A 24,825-nucleotide genomic window follows, 5' to 3' on the forward strand; every position below is an offset into this window, starting at 1 on the left:
TGTGTGGCAACTTCGAGGGATCTATAAATGTGGACCCAAAGATCCTACTGTCGGTCCACCCTGTTAATAATCTTGCCATTAACTTTGCACTCTGCCTTCAAGTTCAATCTTCCAAAGTGTATCACTTCACACTTTTCAGTCGGGAAACATAATTTTTTTATTGAGGTACAGCATGGAATAGACCCTTCTAGCCTGTGGAGCTATGCCACCCAGCAAGCACCCCCCCCTCCCAGTTTAACCCTAGCCTAATCACGAGACAATTTGCAGTGACCGATTCACCTACCAACTGGTATGCCTTTGGACTGTGGAAGGAAACCCATGTGGTCACAGGGAGAACATGCAAACTCCTTATAGACAGCAGCAGGAATTGGGCCTGGGTTGCTGGCACTGTATAGAGTTGTGCAACCACTACCCTACGATACCGCACCATCTCTGCATTCATTCTATTTAGTCCTAAAAGAATGTTGCCAGCTTCAATAAGATACATGCTCATTCTTCTAAGCTGTAGGGCATATAAACCCAATCAACATACCACAAACGTGCTGACCCTGGAGCCAGCCTTCTGAACCATGAACAGTACACTCAATAGTTTGCAAATTGTTTCATGAAGTACCGCCTCTTTTGATCATTATTCTTGTCACTGCCCCATTTAGTCAGCACTTGTTTGTTACTGTGATCTTGTATAAAGGTATATGTTCATTTCCGTAGATGCTGCCTGACCTGCTGAGTCCCTCCAGCATTTTGTGTTTGTTGCTTTTAATCTTCTTAAATTTTAAATCAAGAACAGCAAGATAATAGTACATTGACATAGAGTCATAAAACACCACAGCACTGAAACAGGCCCTTCAGCCCATCTGTTCCATGCCAAACTGATATTCTGCCCAGTCTCAGCAGCCCACACATGGACCATAGCCACCCAGACTCCTCTCATCCATGCACTTAACAAAACTTTTCTTGCTTCTATAATTCTGAGTTTAAAAGTCAAGTTAATTCAAATGACTGTTTATTTACCTTTTTCTACATAATTTTCTCTACGACACCTGTGAATGGAACTTTCACATTGAGGTAGACATTTAGTTTGCGATCTGCTTTAATTTTTGAGGTCCATGAAACCTTGGAACCTGCTTTGACTATTGCTACAGTTCCCTTTCCAATGCTTTCACATGTAGGTCCCATTATAATGGAAATAGCTTGTAGGATTTAGTGGAGGGAATCTTTCACTTTCAAAAAGAAACTTTATTTTTTGATGAAAAATACACTCGTGGCCACCTTATTAGGTACAGCTGGCCACAGAGTGTATGTTTGTGGTCTTCTGCTGTTTAGCCCATTCACTTCAGTTTGATGTGCTGTGCATTCAGAGATGCTCTTCTGCCCCTCACTGTCGTAATGCATGGTTATTTGAGTTCCTGTCACCTTGTCAGCTTGAACCAGCCTGGCCATTCTCCTCTGACCCCTCTCATTAACAAGGCACTTTCGCCCACAGTGCTGCCACTTATCCACTCATGGATGTTTTTTGTTTTTCCCACCATTCTCTGTAAACTCCAGAGATAGTTGTGCATGAAAATCCCAGGAAATCAGCAGTTTCTGAGATCCTCAACCCACCAAACATCCCATAGTCCAAGTCACTTAGATCACATTTCTTCTCCATTCTGATGTTTGCTCTGAGCAACAACTGAACCTCTTGGCCATGTCTGCATGCTTTTGTGCATTGACTTGCTCATACATGATTGGCTAATTAGATATTTGCATTAATGAACAGCTGTGCAGGTGTGCCTAATAACATGACTACTGAGTATAGTGTCGTAGAGCCCTATAGAACGGAAGCAAGCCCTTCAGCCCATCTGGTCCATGCTGAACCGATATTCTGCCTAGTCCAATCGACCCACACAGAGACCATAGCCCTCCAGCCCCCTCCTATTCATGTACTTAATCAAAATGTTCTTGTTTCTAAGATTCTGAGATTAAAGGTCAAACCAATTCAAATGACTTTATTTACCTTTTTCTATATATTTTTTTCTAAATCAATCCTGAGCATGTTTGTGAATGTGCCATTGAAGTGGACATTTATTTGCAAAATGCTTTAAGTATTTATTTAGCAATACAGTGTGGAGTAGGCCCTTCTGTCCCCTCGAGCCCTACTGCCCCAGCAACCCCACAACTCCGACTAACCCTAACCTAATCATGGGACAATTTGCAATGACCAATTAACCAAACCGTTTTAACCACAGTCTTTGTACTGTGGGAGGAAACTGGATCACCCGGGAAGAACTTTTAATTTTTAAAGTCCATAAAACCTCCAGAAAGCAGGTTCTGTGCATGAGATTGAGATTCCCAGATGGTTTGTTGCCTCCTGGGTGCTAGAGTCAGGATCAAGTCTGCAGAATTCTTAAATGGGAGGGTGAGTAGCTAGAGGTGGTGGTCCATGTTGTTACCAATGAGATGGGTAGGATGGGTGACAAGCTCTTGCAAAGTGAATTCATGGAATTAGGTGCTAAGTTAAAGGGTAGGAACTCCAGGGTTATGATCTCAAGATTGCTAGACATGCCATATGCAGTTGAGACCAGAACTAGTGCTAGTGAGGCTAAAACTAAGGAGATTATACAGTTGAATATGTGGTTAAGGTGTAGGAGGGAGGGCATAGGATTTTCAGATCATTGGACTCTCTTCCAGGGAATGTGGGACATGTACAGAGGAGATGGTTTGCACCTGAACTGGAGGGGGACTAATATTCTAGTGGGAAGGTTTGTTAATGCTCAGTGGTGGGGTTTCAACTAGAGTTGCAAGGGGATGGAAACCAGAGTGCCAGCACGGTTAGTGGAGAGGTGGTAGAGGGAGATGTTAGGACCTCAGACAAAGTCAGGAAGAAAAAGGTTGAGCATGGTGAACCTAATATTCTGAGCTGCATATATGTCAATGCAGGGATTACGTAGGAAAGGTAGATTAGTTCAGGGCATGGATTACCACGTAGGATAAGGGCATTGTAGCCATGAGTGAGACTTGGTTGCAGGAGTAGCAGGACTGCAGCTCAATATTCCAGGGTTCCGTTCTTTTTGACATGATAAAGCAGGACAGATTAAAGAGGGGAAGGTGACATTACTAGTCGGGGATAGTGCCACAGCAGTGTTCAGACTGGAGAACTCGTCCAGTGAGGCTTTATGAGTAGAGCTGTATAAGTAAGGTATGACCACATTAATGGGATTATATTATAGACCACCCAACAGTCCATGGAATTTAGAGACACAAATTTGTAGAGTGAGCGCAGACTGGTGCAAGGAACATAAGATTGCGATAGTAGGTAATTTTAACTTTCCACATATTGTCTGTGACACCCATACTATAAAAGGGCTGGATGGGAAAGAATTTGTCAAATGTGTTCAGGACAGTTTCCTAAATCAGTACATAGAAGTCCCAACTGGAAAGAGTGTGATACTACATCTCCAATTAGGGAATGAGACAGGGCGGGATCTGGCAAGTGTGGATTGGAACAGATTATTTTCTGACAAAGATGTACTTGATAAATGGGAGGCCTTCAAAGGTGAAATTTTGAGAGTACTGAGCTTGTATGTTCCTGTCAGAATAAACAGCAAGGATAACATGTTTATGGAACCTGGTTTCAAATATGTTGAGGCCCTGATTAAGAAAACAGAAGTGGATGCATAGCAAGTATAAGCAGGTAGGAACAAATGAAGTGCTTATGCAGTATAAGAAATGCAAGAGGACACTTAAGAAGGAAATCAGGTGGGCTGAAAGGAGACATGAGGTTGCTCTAGCAGAGAAGGTGAAGGAGAATCCTAAGCTCTTCTACAGATATATTGGGAACAAAAGCATAGCAAGAACAAAATGAGTCCCCTAGAAGATCGGAGTGGTAATTTATGCATGGAGCTGTAAGAGATGGGGGAGATCTTAAATGGACTTTTTACATCTGTACTTACTTGAGAGATGGACAAACAGAGTTTATAGATGTGAGCCAACATAGCAGTGAAATCATTAACTCTATACAGATCACAGAGGAGAAGGAGTTTTCTGTCTTGAGCCAAATTAGGGTGGATAAATCCCCAGGGCTTGACAAGGCATTCCCTTGGACTCTGTGGGTGGCAAGTGCAAAAACCTTCAGGGGCCCTAGCAGAGATATTTAAAACATCCTTACCCACAGGTGAGGTGCTGGAGGATTGGAGGATAGCTAGTGTTATTCCATTGTTTATGAAAGACACTAAAAATAAGCTAGGAAATTATAGGCTGGTGAGCCTGATATCCCTGTTGGGAAAGTTATTGGCAGTTATTCTAAGGGACCTGATATATAAGCAGTTGGATAGACAGGGACTGATTAGGGATAGTCGTCATGGCTTTGTGCATGGTAAGTTGTGTCTAACCAATGTTATAGAGTTCTTAGAGGAAATTACCAGGAAACTTGCTGAAGGTAAGGCAAACGATGTTGTCTGCGTGGATTTTAGCAAGGCCTTTGACAAGGTCCTGCATAGGAGAATGGTTGAAGTTCAGCCGCTTGGCATTCAAGGTGAGGTAGTAAATTGGATTAGACATTGGCTTTGCGGAAGAAACCAGAGAGTGGTTGTAGATGGTTGCCTCTCTGGAGGCCTGTGACTAGGGGAGTGCCACAGGGATGTGTGGGCCCATTGTAGTTTGTCATCTATATCATTGATCTGGATGATAATGTGGTTAACAGAATCAGCAAACCTGCAGGTGAAACCAAGATTGGGCGTGTAGTGGATAGCACTGTCAAAGCTTGCAGTGGGATCCGGACCAGCTGGAAAAATGGCAGATGGAATTTAATCAGACAAGTGTGAGGTGTCACACTTTGGGAGGAGTCCTTACACAATAGGGCACTGAGGAGTGTGGTAGAATGAAGGATCGAGGAATACAGATTCATTATTCATTGGAAGTGGTGTCCAGATAGCTAGAGTCACATTCGCCTTTATCAATCAATGTATTGAGTACAGGAGGTGGGATGTTACGTTAAAGTTGTATAAGATGTTGGTGAGGCTGAATTTGGAGGATAGTGTGCAGTTTTGGTCATCTACCTACAGGAAAGATGTAAACAAGGCTAAAAGAGTGCAGAGAAAATTTACAAAGGTGTTGCTGGGACTTGAGAATCTGTGTTTTAGGAAAGGCTGAATAGGTTAGAACTTTATTCCCGAGAGAGTAGAAGTCTGGGGGGAGATTTGATAGAGGAATACAAAATGATGAAGGGTATAGATAGACTAAGTGCAAGCAGGTCTTTTCTAGCGAGGTTGGGTGAGAATGGAACTAGAGGTTATGGGTTCAGGATGAAAGGTGAAAAGTTTATGAGGAACATAAAGAGAACTTCTTCACATAGAAGATGGTGAGAATGTGAAATGAGATGCCAGCGTAAGTGGTTTATGCAGGGTTGATTTCAACATTTAAGAGAAATTTGGATAGATAAATGGATGAGTGGGGTATAGAGAGCTATGGATAGTCCAGGTGCAGGTCGATGGCACTAGGCAGAATATTGGTTTGGCAGAGACTACATGGGTTGAAAGGCCTGTTTCTGTTCTGTACTGTTCTACGACTCTTATAAAACCTTGGGGCCTGCTTTAAACATTGCTACAGTCATACTGAAAGTGAAATGTATTCCCCCCATAAAATGCTACAAGTCACGTAGGTTCCATTTTGAGCACAGATACAGACCTTTCTGGTCCAATGAGCACCGTGCCTCCTCTGTGACCAATTAACCCACTAACCTGTACGTCTTTGGAATGTGGGAGGAAAGCAGAGCACCCGGAGGAAATCCACGTCATCACAGAGAGAATGTGCAAACTCCTTACAGACAGCAGTGGGAATTGAACCGGGGTCGCTAGCACTGCAAAGTATTGTGTTAACTGCTATGCTGTCAGAAGATGAATAATAACATTCAGTAGAAATAGTTGGTTTACTGTCCAAACAACTCATTTATAGGGTGTGGGTGTCACTGGCTAGACCAGCATTTATGCCCAACCTTAATTGTTCTTGAGAAGGTGATGATGAAGTCTCATGGTGATGTTGGGGAATCCCAGAACTTGGACGTAGCAACAATGAAGAATTGTAACATATTTTCATTTGAGGATCGTGTTTTACCTGGTGGTGAACCTTGCACATGCTAAAGATGAACTCATTCTCCCAGTCCACCTCATTGTGGCCCTTGCACTTTATTTAATTTAATTAATCTGTTTATTTGTTTGCTTCTTTATTTACAGGCAATCAGCACTTTACCTGCACTGTACTTTTTCTGTAACTACAAAGACCATAAGATATAGGAGCAGAATTAGTCCATTTGACCTATTGTACCTGCTCCACCATTCCTATGGCTGATTATGTCCCTCTAAACCTCATTCTCTTGCCTTCTCCCTGTAATCTTTGAAGCCTGACTAATCATGAAATTATCAACTGCTGCTTTAAATATAGTCAATGACTTGGCCTCGACAATTGTCTGTGGCAATGATTCCACAGGTTTACTACCCTCTGACTAAAGAAATTCCTCTACATCTCTGTTATAAGTGGATGTCCCTCTGTTCTGAAACTGTGCCATCTGGTCGTAAGCTCCCAACTATAGGAAACATCCTCTCCACATCCACTCTATATAGGCCTTTCAAAATTTAATAGGTTTCAATGAGATCCTCATTCTTCTAAACTCCAGCAAGTACAGGCCCAGAGCATTCTTCGTACAAAACGCTGGAGGAACTCAGCAGGCCAGACAGCATCTACAGAAAAGAGTACAGTCGACGTTTCAGGCTGAGACTCTTCAGCAGGTCTCATATGAGAACACTTTAATTCCCGGAATGCTCTTCAAACGTGAACACTTTAATTCCCGGAATCATTCCTGTGAACCTCCTCTGGACCATCTCCAATGCCAGCGCATCTTTTCTTAGTAAAGGAGCCCAAAACTGCTCACAATACCCCAAGTGTGGTCTGACCAGTGCCTTACAAAGCCTCAGCGTTACATATTCAATTCCTCTCAAAATGAGTGCTAACATTGCATTGTCTTCCATTTACAACACTTATTCTATATTCTTTCTTTTTACTAATACTAATTTACTAATACCTGTGTACAGCACGATGCTATGCATGCAAAAACTTTTCATTGTTTCACTGAACTTTGTCTATATTTGCTGCATCAGTAAAGCAACCAGCAAAGTCAAAGACCCCACCCTCTCTGGATATTCTGTTTTCTCCTCTCTTCCACTGGGCAGAAGATACAAAGGCCTGAAAGGTCACAGCACTGGGCTCAAGGACAGCTTCTATGCTGCCATTATGAGACTATTAAATAGTTTCCTAGTATGATAAGTTGGACTCTTGACCTCACAATCTACCTTGTTATGATCTTCTTGTACTTTCTCTGTAGCCATTACACTTTATCCTGCATTGTTATTGTTGTACTTTGATCTACCTCGATGTACTATGTAATGTATGAACAGTATGCAAAACAAGCTTTTCATTTTGTCTTGGTACATGTGACAATAATAAACTAATTCATGGGGAATCAGAGTCAGAGTCAGGTTTATTATCACCGGCATGTGACGTGAAATTTGTTAACTCAGCAGCAGCAGTTCAATGCAATACATAATCTAGCTGAGAGATTATCAATAAATAAACAAGTAAATTAGGTATATTGAATACATTATTAAAAAACAGAAAGACTGTATATTAAAAAAGTGAGATAGTGTCCAAAGCTTCAAAGTCCATTCAGGAATCGGATGGCAGAGGGGAAGAAGTGGGATGGATAATTAATCAGCCATGATGAAGTGGCAAGCAGACTTGATGGGCTGAATGACTTAATTCTGCTTCCGTGTCTTATAGTCTTATGGTCTTGGTCCAGCTCTAATTCCGGTGTTGGTACATATGTCAATAGGAAACAGGTTATAAACATACACCTATAGCTGGGTTCTCCCAATTGCCGCTGCCCTGCCTCCATTCTTTTTGCAAGATGGTTTTTAACTAGACCGACATAATTTTTATAATTCAGTTTTTTGCTTACTCCTATTGCCCTCCTCTCCCCTGCTACCAGAAAATTAAACTGTGAACACTGAGAGGCAAATAATTCAGCTGGCTTCGCTTTTATGAATAAATGGTGAGTACCAATATTCTTTAGGCTGTAACAATAGTAATGGGTTTTTTTCTTCACTGAGGTTAAGACATATTAGATACAATTAAATAAACAAAAAGCAACTTACAAAACCTGCAACTGGCTCCTGCATAATAATTACAGATGCAGATTCTTTCAGATTCATTTTATTTATCACGTGTACATTGAAACATTCAGTGAAATGCATCATTTGCATTAACAACCAACAGAACCTAAGAATGCGCTGGGGGAAGTCTGCAAGTGTCGCCAAACATTCATGCCCAGAATGCTTGGACGAGCAACACACAACACAGCACAACACAATGCAACAAGCAACAAAATGCTGTATATGGGTGCAACACAGACAAAATGCTGGCCAGCAGGCCAGGCAGCATCTATGGGAAACAAGTACAGTTGACCTTTTGGGGCAAGACCCTTTGCCAGTCCCACCAAACGGTCTCAGCCCAAAACATCGAGTGTAGTTTTTTCCATAGATGCTGCCCGGCCTGCTGAGTTCCTCCAGCATCTTGTGTGCATTGCTTGGATTTTCACATCTTAAGACTTCCTCTTGCTTGTGGCTATATATGGGTGTGTTGGTTGTTTACACAAACAATGCATTTCACTATATATTTCGATTTTTTTTTTTCTGAAGCCCATCACCAGATCACCAGACCTCTGTGTTAGGTCAATGTTTCAATCATTTCCACGTGTAGCCCATCTTTGAAGGTCCTGCCTCTCCCAGGTTTGAGGTCTTTGGAGCTTCTGTTGGCATTTCTGTAGCCCCGGGACTTTAAGGGGTGGGTTGCTCATTTCACTCTCTCACCACCTTATGAGTGAAGAAGTTCTCCCCATGGCCAATCCTCCTCCTTTTGTAGCCGAGCTTGGGAGTGTCTGTGGCAGAGTTATGTGTCTATGTACTTGTGATGAATAAATCTGTTTGAATTGCACAAACAATGCCATTGATCAAAAACAGATGACTTGTTAATCATTTAAGATTTCTGAGAATGTTGCCAGGACTCGAGGGGCCTCTGTTAGAGGGAGATGTTGGACAAGCTGGGACTTTATTCCTTAGTGCGCAGGAGACAGAGGGATGACCTCACAGAAGTGTATAGATGGTACATGATGGGTGAATGCACACTGTCGGTTTTTCCCAGGCAAATCAAAAAAAATAGAGAGCATAGTTGAAGAGAGAACAGTGTGCGCGGCCGTTCCGAATGATATCATATCTGTGAAGTAGGATGCCGTGCACAATCATGACTTGATGGAGACAGACATGATGAAGCAAGGAGGAACGTCTAGAGAAACTTCTGAAATGCCCGCTTCGCTGCCACTGCTACTGTGCAATTGAGAATCTCCGGAGGGAAGGCCCCAAATCCTTGGCCTTGCCTATTGCCTGTTGCCGGGGCCAGGGTTGAAGTGCTCAGGCAGGGATAGTGCTTGGTGCATCAGTGTCGGAAAGCCGGTCAGAGGCTCGGAGTTTTCGGACGGACTCAGAGTCGGACTGTGGTCGGATGCTTCCGGGATGCTGCATCGGCAAGTTGGCGGCGCTGGAGGTTTACCGTCTGGGTGAGATGATGGGACTTTCGAGAGACTTTGAGACTTTACCGTGTCATGGTCTGTTCTTATCAAATTACAGTATTGCTTTGCACTGTTGTAACTATATGTTATAATTATGTGGTTTTTGTCAGTTTTTCAGTCTCGGTTTGTCATGTGTTTCTGTGATATCATTCTGGAAAAACATTGTATCATTTCTTAATGCATGCATTACTAAATGACAATAAAAGAGGACTACATGTCCTCATAATCTAATCTAATCTAATTTAAAAGTGATCTTTGGGCAACTTCTTCACATAGAAGGAGGTGTGTACATGGGACTGAGGAAGTGGATGAAACAGGTACAATAACAACATTTGAAAGACATTTGGACAGGTACTTAGGTAGGAAAGGAGGAGAGGGAAATAGGTCAAACATAGGCAAATGGTCAAAGGGTTTAGATGGGCACATTGGTTAACAGAAACGAGTTGGGCTAAAGGGCCTTATCCCCTTCTATAAGACTCTATGACTCTAATACTAAGGATATCAACCTGACATGGATAAAGTATAAAGATCTCACACTGTAGCATGGCCCAAACTGACACTACTTCCCAATATATTTAATGCCCACTTTATTAGGTATACCTGTACAACTGCTTGTTAATGCAAGTATCCAATCAACCAATCACGTGACAGCAACTCAGTCCGTAGAAGCACGTAGACATGGTCAAGATGTTCAGCTCTTGTTCAGACCAAATGTCAGAATGGGGAAGAAATGTGATTTAAGTGACTTTGAGTGTGGAATGATCAGTGGGTTGAGCGTCTCAGAAACTGCTGAACCCCTGGGATTTTCATGCACAACAGTCTCTGAAGTTTACAGAGAATGGTGTGAAAAACAAAACATAACATCCAGTTCTGTGGGTGAAAATGCCTTGTTAATGAGAGAGGTCAGGGGAGAATGGCCAGACTGGTTCAAGCTGACAGGAAGGCGACAGTAACTCAAACGACCACACGTTACAACAGTGGTGGGCAGAAGAGCATCTCTGAATGCACAACACGTCAAACCTCGAAGAGGGTGGGCTATAGCAGCAAAAGGAGGTACCTAATAAAGTGACCATTGAGTGTATATAGTCAGTTCTGGTTTGGTTTGGTTCTACACCCAAGGATTAGAATAATGCTTTGATATCCTCATGTAGCAAATGTAGAATGGGCAACTTTTAAAAGGATGCTCCATGACTGAACTATCTTTGGCTTGATGCAGGATGAAGTTCCTGTCCATTTTTCCCATTGGTGAGAGCAATGTGCATTGCAGATTTAGGTGGAACTCTTCAGCCTCTGGGAAGAGGCAGATGGTGAGGATTCTTCCATTAACTTTCTCCACAGCAGCCTGGCAGTCCCATTGCATGGCATTTCTGTCTGACTCCTGTTCCCCCCCCACCCTGGAACATCTAGTGGTCAAGTGTCATCCATTTTATCCGCCAAAGAAGTTTTCCCCCATCATCCTGGTAACGATGCATATTAAGAAATACATGATTTTTATTGTGTATTAAATATAAAATTTAATCTTACCGTGTTGGCGTGTCGCCAAGTGGTTAAGGCGTCAGTCTAATGATCTGAAGGTCGCTAGTTCGAGCCTTGGCTGAGGCAGCACGTTGCACCCTTGAGCAAGGCAGTTAACCACACATTACTCTGCGACGATACCGGTGCCAAGCTGTATGGGTCCTAATGCCCTTCCCTCGGACAACATTGGTGGCATGGAGAGCGGAGACTTGCAGTATGGGCAACTGCCAGTCTTCCATACAACCTTGCCCAGGCCTCAGTCAACATCGAAATCGATGGACAGCGGAAGAATTTCTTACTGAAATTTATAGGTTTTTTTGTGTATTTCATTGTACTGCTGCTACAAGCAGCAAGTTTTACAACATATGTTAGTGATATTAAACCTGATTCTGATTCAGCCCCTTCTCTATTAAGACACTTTTTAATTGCTGCCACATTCTCTGCTTCTAAGTGTAGGAGATAAAGTTATAACTTCATGTTGGAAGTTTGATGTTTTGGTTATCTCTAGGGTTAGGGATATGAACTGCCTCAGAAACCTTGTTCATTTTGACTTTGGGGTGATATTTTCTAGGTTTTGCTGAGCTGGTGGGTGGGGAGGTGGTGTGGCAGGCTGTGTGCTGTGGTGTGGAGTCAAGAACACTCAGGTCAAAGATAGAGTCTTGGTTGCAGAGATGTTGAAAACACAAAGGTCGAAGTAAATTTATTCATTTTCTTTCAGGCGGTCACAGAAAATGCATAGAAACAACAAATAAAAACAAGCAAAATAATAATAATAGATAAGCAATAAATATCGAAAACGTGAGATGAAGATTCCTTGAAAGGGGGTCCATAGTTTGTGGGAACAGTTCAGTGTTGGGGTAAGTAAAGTAATCTCCTCTGGTACAACAGCCTGATGGCTGAGAAGTAATAACTGTTCCTGAAGCTGGAGTGGGGCCTGAGGCTCCAGTACCTTCTTCCTGATGGTAGCAGCAAAGAGAGAGCTTGGCCTGGGTGGTGGTGGTCCTTGATGATGGATGCTGCTTTCCTTCGACAGCGCTCCTTGTAAATGCACTCAAGAATGGAGAGGGCTTTACCTGGGATGACTGGAGTGCATCCACTACTTTTTGTAGATTTTCCATTCAAGGGCATTGGTGTTTCCATACCAGGCCTTGATGCAACCAGTCCATATACTTTCCATTGCGCATCTATAGAAATTTACCCTCCTCTCTTTCTAATACATGTTAACTCCTGTATAAAGGAAACAGGACAATGTGGTGCCACAGACGCACTGCCTGAAATGCCTTACATTTCCAGTGAGCTCAGGTGTTGTCTGTGCAGCTTCCACAGTCTTCTTCTGACTGCTTTGGTTCCACCTTTCTCCCAGATCTCAAAGATGGATGAGTTGATAGGTTAATTTTCCCTAGTTTATGGATAAATGGCAAGACTTGGTGTGGGGGGTGGTGGGGGGGGGATATTTAGGGTTACGTCGTAGCGTAGCAGATAGCACAACACCATTACAGCTCGGGACTGGAATTCACATTTCATTTTCCGCGGCCTCTGTAAGAATTTTGTACCTTCTTACCCTGAACATGTGGGTTTCCTCTGGGTGCTCTGGTTTCCTCCCACAATCTAAAGATGTACCAGTTAGTATGTAAATTGGTTATTATAATTTTTTTTTGTGATTCGGCTAGGGTTAATAGGAGGACTGCTGAGCGGTGCTGCTTGTTGGACCAGCAGGGGCTGTTCCGCGCTGTATTTCTAAATAAAAAATAAAGCTTGAAGGGAATATGGGGACATAAAATAGGATTAGCGCAGATGGGTGCTGGATGATTGGCATGGACTGATGAATCTGCTACTGTGATGTATGACCGCGGGACTTGGGATGATTTGGACTCTTGCTGCGCTATAACATTCTACGACATTATGTATTACAGGTCAATATTGTCTTGCATTAATTACCCCCAGTTGCAGAAAAGATAATGCCCGGGCTCGCATCCAGAACACCAGATCCGACCACTGCCAGATCTCCAGGCTGAACAGCCCCGTGACTGCAACAAAGATGGCGCCGCATTCCCTCAAGTTATCACAGCCTCTGGTTGCCAGGCACGCTCTGCGCCGATTCAGCATTTCCTTTGCGGCCCCAACACGCGCGGGGACGGTTTGATTGGATCCGCTCGCCGCGGGGGGCGGGCACCGGACCCGTGTGCGCGTTGAACGGCCGCGGAGGGCGCGCGCCGGGCTCGTGAGCGCGTTTAACGGCCGTGGGGGGCGCGCCGGGACCGTGAGCGCGTTTAACGGCCGCGGAGGCGCGGCTCCTCAGTGGCCCGTGACTGCAGGTAGGGAGTGAGTGAGTGAGCCTCTCCCTCATTTTATATAGATACACAATATATTAAAATATTAATACTATATAATATCACATATTTAATGTGTATATACAGTGGCATGCAAAAGTTTGGGCACCCCTGGTCAAAATTTCTGTTACTGTGAATGGCTAAGCGAGTAAAAGATGAACTGATTTCCAGAAGGCATAAGGTTAAAGATGGCACATTTCTTTAATATTTTAAGCAAGAAAACTTTTTTATTTCCATCTTTTACAGTTTAAAAATAACAAAGAAGGAAAAGTGCCCGAAGCAAAAGTTTGGGCACCCTGAATGGCAGTACTTAGTAACACCCCGTTTGGCAAGTATCACAGCATGTAAACGCTTTTTGTAGCCAGCTAGGAGTCTTTCAATTCTTGTTCAGGGGATTTTCGCCCATTCTTCCTTACAAAAGGCTTCTAGTTCTGTGAGATTCTTGGGCTGTCTTGCATGCACTGCTCTTTTGCGGTCTATCCACAGATTCTCGATGATGTTTAGGTCAGGAGACTGTGAGGGCCATGGCAAAACCTTCAGCTTGCACCTCTTGAGATAGTCCATTGTGGATTTTGAGGTGTGTTTAGGATCATTATCCTGTTGTAGAAGCCATCCTCTTTTCATCTTCGGCTTTGTTACAGATGGGGTTCCTTCCAGAATTTGCTGGTATTTAATTGAAATCATTCTTCCATCTACCAGCAAATGTTCCCTGTGCCACTGGCTGCAACTCAAGCCAGTGTTCTATTCAAAAGGTTCAAAGGAGCATCTAAACAAGCCTGATGTATTTTGGAAACAAGTCCTGCAGACTGTTGAAGTTAAAATAGAACTTTTTGGCCCCAATGAGCAAAGGTATGTTTGGGAAAAAAAAGGTGCAGAATTTCATGAAAAGAACCCCTCTCCAGCTGTTAAGCACGGGGGTGGATCGATCATGCTTTTGGCTTGTGTTGCAGCCAGTGGCACGGGGAACATTTACTGTTAGAAGGAAGAATGATTTCAATTAAATACCAGCAAATTATGGAAGCAAACATCACACCGTCTGTAACAAAGCCAAAGATGAAAAGAGGATGGCTTCTGCAACAGGATAATGAACTTAAACACACCTCAAGATCCACAATGGACTACCTCAAGAGGTGCAAGCTGAAGGTTTTGCCATGGCCCTCACCTGAACATCATCGGAAATCTGTGGATAGACCTCAAAAGAGCAGTGTATGAAAGACGGCCCAAGAAAATCACAGAACTAGAAGCCTTTTGTAAGGAAGAATGGGCGAAAATCCCCCAGACAAGAATGGAAAGATTCATAGCTGGTTACAAAAAGCATTTACAAGCTGTGATACTTGCCAAACGGGGTGTTACTAAGTACTGCCATGTAGGGTGTCCAAACTTTTGCTTCGGTCCCTTTTCCTTTTTTGTTATTTTGAAACTGTAAAAGATGGAAATAAAAAAGATTTCTTGCTTAAAATATTAAAGAAATGTGTCATCTTTAACTTTATGCCTTTTGGAAATCAATTTATCTTTTACTCGTTTAGCTATTCACAGTAACAGAAAGTTTGACCAGGGGTGCCCACACTTTTGCATGCCGCTGTATATGTGTACACAGACATATATAAAGAAAGGTATAAGGGCAGGTAGTGTTGAGGGAGCAGGGACTTGGACAGATGAGGAGAATGGGCAAAGAAGTGGTATATGGAATATAGTGTAGGGAAGTGCATGGCCATGCCCTTTGGTAAAAGAAATAAAGGCATAAACTCACAAACAAGAGAAAGTCTGCAGCTGCTGGAAATCTGAGCAACACACACAGAATGCTGGAGGAACTCAGCAGGCCAGGCAGCATCTATGGAGAAAGTGTACAGTCGATGTTTTGGACCAAAACCCTTCAGCAGGACTGAAGTAAAAGAAGCTGAGGAGTAGACTTGAAAGGTGAGGGTTGAGGGGAGAAAGAAACACCAGGTAATAGGTGAAACCTGGAGGGGAGGGATGAGGTAAAAAGCTGGGAGGTTGAATGGTGAAGGAGACAGAAGGCCATGGTCCACCCCCCTTTTTCTTTCTTCCATGGCCTTCGGTCTCCTTCACCAATCAACTTCCCAGCTCTTTACTACACCCCTTCCCCTCCAGGTTTCATCTATCACCTAGTGTTTCTCCCCCCCCCCCACTTTTTAAAATCAAGTCCTCAGTTCTTTTACTCCAGTCCTGCCGAAGGGTTTCAGTCCGAAACGTCGACTCTACTCTTTTCCATAGATGCTGCCTGGCCTGCTCAGATCTTCCAGCAGTTTTTGTGTGCTGTAAAGGCACAGACTATTTTTGACATTCAGAAATTGGAAACGCAAAGGAACTTGGGAGTCTTCAAGCAGAAATCCCCTGTGGCTTAAGTAGGTAATAAGGAAGACAAGTACAATGTTATCAGTAATTTTGAGCAGGCTGGAATTTAAAAGCAACGAGGAGGGTCTAGATAACACGCACAAAATGCTGGAGGAGCTCAGCAGGCACAGTTGCATAGTGGTTAGCACAATGCCAGTGGTTAGTACCAGTGACCTGAGTTCATTTCCCATTGCTGCCTGTAAGGAGTTTGTACTTTCTCATCGTGACTGCATAGGTTTCCTCCAGATGGTCCGGTTTCCTCCCACTGTCCAAAGACATACCGGTTGGTTGGTTAATTGGTCATTGGTCTCTCTCTCCCTCTGTCTCCTCCTCCCACTCTCTCCTCTTCCCTCTCCCTCTCTATCCTCCCCCCTCTCTCTCCCCCTCCCCCTACCCCCTTCCTCCCTTCCTCCTCCCTGAGAGGGATATTACTCTTACAACAGACGAGAGGGAGACCAACAGCCCACTGTTTCATTGTTACAATCTGCAGCTCCCCTGACTCAAGAGCCTTTTATCGACAGCAGCATGTGCTGCCATCTTGATATTACAATATCCCATGACGCTTCAGTTGGTGACGCCAACGAGGAATCGGGTTGTCCACTGGGCCGCATCCCCAAGACCCACGTCTTCCATTGAGAAGTTAGCTGGGAGTCTGTTTTCTTTATTAGTGATTTGATATGGAGGAAAGAGATTCCTGTTCGTAGATCTTACCTGGGTTTTATCATGCTGACAGAACAGGATTTCCAGTCTTAAGTTAAATGACCATTTATGACTGCATTCTCCTTTCTATTCAGCACTTCACTAATCCTCGTTCACTAATCCTCTTTGTCTCAAATTAAAATTAGTTCTGAGTCACTTTGTAGCTTGAAGCTCCAATTCCTAGCATCTTCTGATGCCTCCAAATCTTCAGCAGACTAGCTCAAAGTATTCAAATGCAGCCTTTCCAATGATCCATACAAAATGAGTTAAACACCGCTGGACTTAGAACAAACTGTTTTATGGAAGTAATTTGTATAAATAGCATTTTTTTTGTTTCTTTAGATATGTTTTCGGTGGTTGAGCTAAAATATTTTGGAGATCAACGAGCAACATTTAAAATCTTAAAACCATGGTGGGATGTTTTCACAGATTATTTAACCATTTTGATGCTTATGGTTGCAGTTTATGGAGGCACATTGCAGGTACTGTTTTGTTTGGAATGATCAATACTGATCAATTTAGTTTATCAAAGTTCTAAGTTCAAAGTAAGTTTATAATTGAAGTACATATATGTCACCATATACAACACTGAGGTTAATTTTCTTGTGGGCATACTCAATAAATCTATAGAATAATAACCATAACAGAATCAATGAAAGACTGCACCAATTTGAGTATTCATCCAGTGTGCAAAAGACAACAAACTGTGCAAATACAAAAGGAAAGAAATAATAATAAATAATAAGCAATAAAGGTCAAAAACATGAGATGAGGAGTCCTTGAAAGTGAGTCCATTGGTTGTGGGAACATTTCAATGATGGGGCAAGAGAGTTTGAGTAAAATTGTGACAGATTTGTGACTATGCATGCATCTGTGTGACATGAAACTATTTAAAGTGGAACAACAGTCTGCTGCTGGAGTTCAGCTAGTTGAGCAGCTTCAACCCGAAGTATTGACAATATCTATCTAAAAGGAGTTGCTGGTATTTTAGGCTGCCCTACATCAGGACTGCTCAGACTGAACATCCCTTGTTGCTCCAGATTCCAGCATCTGCAGTCTCCTGTTTCCCAGTCAATTTAAAGACAGTTGGACCAAGTAAAGCCTCTGTCCCTGATTATGAAAATGCAGATTTTACTGCACTTTTGGGAAACTGTATTTGCCTGGTTTGCCTGATTGTCCATTTGAGCAAGTTATCTCCAGCAGCATTTATACTTGAGTGGTTATATGAGTGGTTGAAATTTGTTTTGAATTTGCAGACCAATGTAAAACCTGAGTAAACAAAAGTTAATTGTAACCAGTTGAATCAATTATAATTTTTAATCACTTTCTATAGTCGATATATTTGTTATATGAGCTCAATAAAAATTTGTCAGTTATGAGTAAAGCATCACTGTTACTATTTGTATACTGCACCAAGCCTCCACATGAGCGTAGCTTACTGCCCATTATACTACAGGCCTTTAGGGCAGCAATGAAGGTCCTTCATCTCTGGTGGTGTTCAGGGCTTCCTTCATGGCATCAGTAGCTTCCTGTCGGTTTTCACTACTGTCAGTCATGCAAGTTCTGGATGGAGTCTTGGGAATACCATTGCACTCAGATGTAGAAGGATTCTTTGTTGTTGTATTGTTATTTCATGCTTGTTATTTATTGCTATTTATTTATACCAGCATTTGCATAGTTTGTTTACAGTTAACATTATCTGATTTTCTATAGATTTGCTAAATATGCCCGCAGAAAAAAGAATCTCAGAGTTGTATGTGGTGACGTCTATATACTCTGATAATAAATTTTACTTTGAAATTTGAGACACATTGTCCAACTGAATCCAACCTTCCAGAGCAACAGGACCAGGGCATCCTTCGCAATGCCAGAGACAGACAGAATCTCAGCACACCGTTACCAGGATTGCAGCCACACTCCATAAATGTTACCTTCCTTTGAAGAACTTTCTCTGTAGATTTTGGATCTCCAAATGAAATGGAAGTTGGTTCAGGTGATGTCCATAGCACAGAAACAGGGTTGTATCACATACCTCTTTACACCTGATGAACAGGTTCTCTTCAGATACTGGGAGGAGTATTGCTCCCAAGTTCCCAGCTTCTGTTAAGGCTAGCATAATTTTGAGTGTGGTTTGTGCTTGGAATGCCCTGAAATGCTCTATGCTAATACCTCTTTGGTTGGTATGATTCAGTTTAAGCAACTACCAACAGAAATGATTCCAGTGTTATAAAGGATCCCAATGAGATCTTTCAAATGAAAATATAGATCAGTATTGTCATAGGGCTGAATCAAACTGACAGAGTTAATTATTAACTGTCAGCCCTTTGGGCCTCAATGCACCTCACACACGCCTGGCCAAATACAGAATTTCAAGATGAGCTGAAGGAGAGACCCTGGCACATCTTGTGTTCTGCTGCTCATTTGGCTTCCTCCTAATCTTAGTCACAGAGCAATGATTAGCTTTATGTGAAGGAAGGCTGGTGACTCCATTCATTGGAAGACAAATGCTCACTCAGAGAATGATGCTAACTAATTCTTCATACTTTAGAGTGTTTTAATTTTTTTATTTTATCTTCATCGGCTTTATCCAGTTACTTAAGGTGATTTGCATTGTTTTTAAAGTGTTTCTGATTATCAGAGGTGCACAAAATCAGTTCATATCCCTTTGACAGCATCATTCCCCCAGGGTCTCACTTTGCATTACCCACCACGTACTTTTTGGGTGTGGATGGTCAGCTTTCTCTGCTTTCCATCTCCTGAAAAACTAAGTCCATGGAGGCTGGCACTGTGGCAATGGGTCTGGTCAGTGGACCATGAATAGCACAGTCTAGTGTAATAAATGCAATCTATATTTGTATAAACATTAATGTTCTTCTATAGTGTGTTACCTGTATGCAGAGTGATTTTTTCTTCTCTACAATGTACTGAATGTCAACAAGTATAAATACTTGCTCACAACTTGCCAAAAATTGACGTAAGGGACTGAAGATGCTAGAATATGGAGCACAACATAAACTCCTGGAAGAACTCAGTGCCTTCTGTGGAGCCAAAAGTAAGGTTGGGACCCTATAATCAGAATTGAGAGTGTTCAGGGAAGATAGTCAATACATAGTAGTGAGAGGGAGGGGTGATAAATAGAACATGATGAGGGGAAAAGATGATGGTTAGATGGAGTCAGGTGGGAGGGGGAATCGGGAGTGTTGAAACAGGCTGCTCTGCCGGGTGATAGGTAGAAACATGAAAGTGGAAAAAAAAACAAAAGAACCAAGTGGGGAGGGGATTGGGGGGGGCGGTTAGGCCAGAAGCTGGTAAGTTATAGGCAGAACCAAAAAAGAGAAGGATGATGTGTATATGAAACCCAAGTGAGAGAGAGGATAGGAATGGTGAACCATAGAGTATAAACCCTTATAGATAAGTATGTAGGTAATGGGCAGATGGAACCAGGCGGGGAGGAACATGATGACTCTAGGCCTGTACTCACTGAAGCTTAGATGAGTGAGGAGGATCTCTTTGAAACCTATCTAATATTGAAAGGCCTAGATAGAGTGGACGTGGAGTGGATGCTTCCTGTAGTAGGGGAGGATCAGAGTGCACAGACTCAGACTAGAAGGATGTCCCTTTAGAACAAATAAGGAGGAATCTTTTAGCGAGAGGGAGGTGAATCTGTGGAATTTATTGCCACACATGGCTATGGAGGCCAGGTCTTTGGGTATATTTAAAATGGAGGTTAATGCATTCATGATTAGTAAGACAGTCGAAGGTTACAGGGAGAAGGCAGGAGAATGGAATTAAGAAGAATAATAAATCAGCCAAGATGGAATGGCGGAGCAGACTCAGTGGGCTGAATGACCTAATTCCTATGTTTATACCACTTAGCTGTCGGTTACCCAAGCAAAATATGGGGCACTTTTGTGGTTTGCATTGGGCCTTACAGTGGCAATGGGAAAGGCTGAGGACTGAGAGTTCAGCATGGGAATGGAAGTGGTTGCTGCAGTGAAGTGCAACTGAAGGTCAAGATGACCATTATGGACAGAGTACAGATTGCTCTGCGAGACAGTTGCCTAGTGTATGTTTGGTCTTGCCAGTGTCAAGCAGAAATGCAATTGTGTGTATTTGTGATTTCTATAAGTGAGCCTTTAAAATTTATTTATTGACGTCATATTCTTTATCAGCAAAATGGAAGGAGAGGCATTTGGTCTTTTAATGATGTGTTTTCATTATGGTAAAATTCTTCTCTGTACTTAAGCAGATATCAACAGACAAGATCATCTGTGTACCTGTGCCAGAAGGTTTCTTGATGACTACCATGCAATGGAACAAAAGTGCTCTTAAAGGTCGTAAATTAAATAGTTTCCATTCTGGATTTAAGACTGACCTAGACCGTGAACAGTACAATTTAATGGATCAGTATTGTTATGATCATGCAATTCAGTGGTATTCCAAGTATTTCCCTTACATTGCTATCATTCACACACTTATATTCTTGATCAGCAGTAACTTCTGGTTCAAATTTCCAGGAACAAGTTCCAAAATTGAACACTTCATATCAATCCTAGGAAAATGTTTAGATTCCCAGTGGACCACTAAGGCACTTTCGGAAACTGTTTATGAGGATTCTGATCTACAGATTCCACAAAGAACAGTGTTATCAAATGAACCATCTATATCTTGCTCTTTAAACCACCAACAATCTTTTGAAACTGCCCTCTTATTAGGAGACAAAGAAATCAGTAATGACAAAATCTGTGAGAATGAAGCACAAGCCTCTCTGTGTAAGCCTCCATCTAAGACTTTCAAGACAGTCGGGGGCGGTGTTTATGGCCACACCGCAGTGAAAATCTTGGACAAAAAGGAAGGAGAACAAGCAAAGGCGTTGTTTGAAAAGGTCAAAAAGTTTCGTCTTCACACTGAAGAAGGTCATATTCTTTATATGATGTACATAAGACAGACTATTTTACGTTGTGTTCAAACAATTTTCATCCTAGCCTACTTTGTAACTCGGATTCCTCAAATGAAACATATTGTCCACTGTGTAGACAAAATTCACATTACAGGCTTCACAGAATTTTTCTGCATCCATGGCCTTTGGAGGATATTCAGGATGTTGTCCATTGTGTATATCGTGGTTATCTTCATTTATTTTATAACGTGCATCTACACACTGTACTGGATTTTTTACTTCAAACTTAAGGAATATTCTTTTGCATATGTCCGAGAAGAAACTGGGATTGATGATATACCAGATGTGAAGAATGACTTTGCATTTTTGCTGCACCTTATTGACCAGTATGATAAGTTGTATGCCAGGAAGTTTGCCGTCTTCCTCTCTGACGTCAGTGAAAACAAACTCCGCCAACTGAACTTGAGTTACGAATGGACACATGAGAAGCTTCAACAACGTATAGTTACTAACGAAGACAACAAAATTGAATTACATCTCTTCATGCTGCCTGGTATTCCTAATAGTGTTTATGATATTTATAACCTGGAAGTATTAAAGCTTGAGTTTATTAAAGACACCTCAATTAGTGCAGCCATCTCACAGCAAACCTCACTTCAAGAACTGTGGGTGTACAACTGTACGATAAAAGTAGAAAACCGAGCACTTGCATTTTTAAAAGATACAATAACCATTTTAAGAGTACGGTTTGCGAATGCTTATGAAATACCACAATGGATGTATTGTCTTAAGAATCTTCGTGTATTGTATCTTGAAGGCAATTTGTTAATTGACAACAAATCTTCCCTCGTCCTGCAGTCACTTTGTGACTTAGAACGGCTTAGATCTTTACATTTAAAATCAAATGTCACCAAAATACCTGCAGCAGTCATTGATGTTGCCCACCATCTTCAGCACCTAACTATTGACAATCAGGGCAAAAGGTTCACCACTCTCAATAGCCTTCGAAAGATGCTTTGCCTGTCCGTTTTAAAGCTATACAGCTGTGATCTGGAGCAAATCCCAAGTGCCATATTTAGCCTGAGCAATCTCCAAGAATTAGATCTTAAAGACAACAACCTGAGGACCTTAGAAGAGTTAGCTAGTTTCCAACATCTCCGCAAACTCACCACGTTGAAGCTTCATTACAACAAAATTGCACAGATTCCAGTGTACATTGCCAAAGCCAGCTCACTCGAAATGCTGTATTTAACGAACAACAGCATTAGTTTTCTTCCATCCAATCTGTTTAAGCTCACTAGGCTACAACATCTGGATGTTGGTCATAATAACATTACACGCATTCCTCCTGAGATAGATCAACTGGCGGATCTTCATTACTTCAATATTGAGAGTAACAAAGTGTCCAAATTACCCTTGGAATTGTTTTATTGTACAAAGCTTCGAGTGTTAATACTTTCAGATAATCTTTTGACATACATTCCACCTAAGGTGAAAAATCTGATACAGCTGCGCCAACTAGGGCTAAAAGGGAATAAACTGCAGTATTTGCCACCTGAACTGGGGAAGTGTCAGTGTCTGAAGAGAAGTCAGCTGAATGTGGAAGAGGATGTTTTCAACACACTGCCATATGAAGTCAGAGAAGAATTTATAAGCAGAGAATCTAAGTGAACTGCAAGTATATTTCAATACTGTCTTTAAAAGGACTGCCACAGTGGCGTAGCAGTTAAAGCAACACTGTTACAGCTCAGGGCATTGGAGTACAGAGTGTCTGTAAGAAGTTTGTATGCCTTCCCTGTGAACGCGTGAGTTTCCTCAAAGTGCTCTGCTTTCCTCCTACATTCCAAAGACATATCAGCTAGTAGGTTAACTGGTCATTTTAAATTGCCCTGTGATTAGGCTGGGGTTAAATAAGTGGGTTGCTGTGTGGTGCAGCTCAGTGGGCCGGAAGGACCCCTTCTTGTATTTCTAAATAAATAAATAAATAATCAATTTCTGAGCATTTTATAACATCGGGTGTGTATAGTGTTCAAATATAGTGTTCTTAAAAATTCATGCAGGATAATTTTTCAAACTACTACTTCAATTTACTTGTACTTTTATTGCAGTGAGATAGACATCTCAAAACATAAAAATGGTCACAAAAAGGTGCCAAGCAAGGAGGGGAATATTTAGAACAGATTGTATTCCTTGAAAAAGCTGAGAATTGCCAGTATATGCATTTCAGGCAAGGTTTCTCGACTAGGGTTCCGCGAGAGATCGTGATTCAAAACAACATCAGGTTTTGAACTTTATGCGATGCTAGTGCTGACAGTGGTGGGAAGTGACCGAGCAGCCCTGTTAGCAATCTCACTAGAAGTCTCTCAGCCCATTGTATAGCAGCGTGCAGTTGGACCATGTTTATTTGGATGAGTCCATTCTTAGTTTTTGATGCGAGATAGGGGAGGTTGTCAATAATTGGAGAGTGCTGTATTGCACAGAGGGGAGGATGGTGGGCTGCTGAGTTGCACTGTATGGTATGGAGGGCAGGATGGTGGGCTGATAATTGGTGAGCACTGTATTGCACCGAGGGGAGGATGGTAGACTGATAATTGGTGAGCACTGTATTGCACAGAGGGGAGGATGGTAGGCTGATAATTGGTGAGCACTGTATTGCACCGAGGGGAGGATGGTAGGCTGATAATTGCTGAGCACTGTATTGCGTGGAGGGGAGGCCAGTAGGCTGATAATTGTTGAGCACTGTATTGCACCGAGGGGAGGATGGTAGGCTGATAATTGGTGAGTGCTGTATTGCACCGAGGGGAGGATGGTAGGCTGATAATTGGTGAGCACTGTATTGCACCGAGGGGAGGATGGTGGGCTGATAATTGGTGAGCACTGTATTGCACCGAGGGGAGGATGGTAGGCTGATAATTGGTGAGCACTGTATTGCACCGAGGGGAGGATGGTAGGCTGATAATTGCTGAGCACTGTATTGCACCGAGGGGAGGATGGTAGGCTGATAATTGCTGAGCACTGTATTGCACCGAGGGGAGGATGGTGGGCTGATAATTGGTGAGCACTGTATTGCACCGAGGGGAGGATGGTAGGCTGATAATTGGTGAGTGCTGTATTGCACAGAGGGGAGGGTGGTAGGCTGATAATTGGTGAGTGCTGTATTGCACAGAGGGGAGGATGGTAGGCTGATAATTGGTGAGCACTGTATTGCACCGAGGGGAGGATGGTAGGCTGATAATTGGTGAGTGCTGTATTGCACAGAGGGGAGGATAGTAGGCTGATAATTGGTGAGCACTGTATTGCACGGAGGGTAGGATGGTGGGCTGATAATTGTTGAGCACTGTATTGTGTGGAGGGGAGGCCAGTAGGCTGATAAT

At 42.5% G+C, this 24,825-nt stretch overlaps 1 protein-coding gene across 2 annotated transcripts; it reads left to right on the forward strand.

Annotated features, from left to right (window-relative positions):
- The first annotated feature begins 11,912 nt into the window (after positions 1–11,912).
- On the forward strand, positions 11,913–23,444 carry LOC140206263 (volume-regulated anion channel subunit LRRC8C-like). Of its 2 annotated transcripts, XM_072274591.1 has the most exons (4): positions 11,913–12,024; positions 13,081–13,482; positions 16,894–17,033; positions 20,801–23,444. In XM_072274591.1, exons 3-4 carry the CDS (start codon positions 16,896–16,898, stop codon positions 23,120–23,122), a joined length of 2,460 nt encoding a protein of 819 aa, XP_072130692.1. In that variant the 5' UTR covers positions 11,913–12,024; positions 13,081–13,482; positions 16,894–16,895; the 3' UTR covers positions 23,123–23,444. The 2 variants fall into 2 exon arrangements, with proteins under 2 accessions (XP_072130692.1, XP_072130693.1); XM_072274592.1 differs by lacking the exon at positions 16,894–17,033.
- The last annotated feature ends 1,381 nt before the right edge of the window (positions 23,445–24,825 follow it).

This window comes from Mobula birostris, chromosome 12 (assembly GCF_030028105.1).
Source record: "Mobula birostris isolate sMobBir1 chromosome 12, sMobBir1.hap1, whole genome shotgun sequence".
NCBI lineage: Eukaryota > Metazoa > Chordata > Chondrichthyes > Myliobatiformes > Myliobatidae > Mobula > Mobula birostris.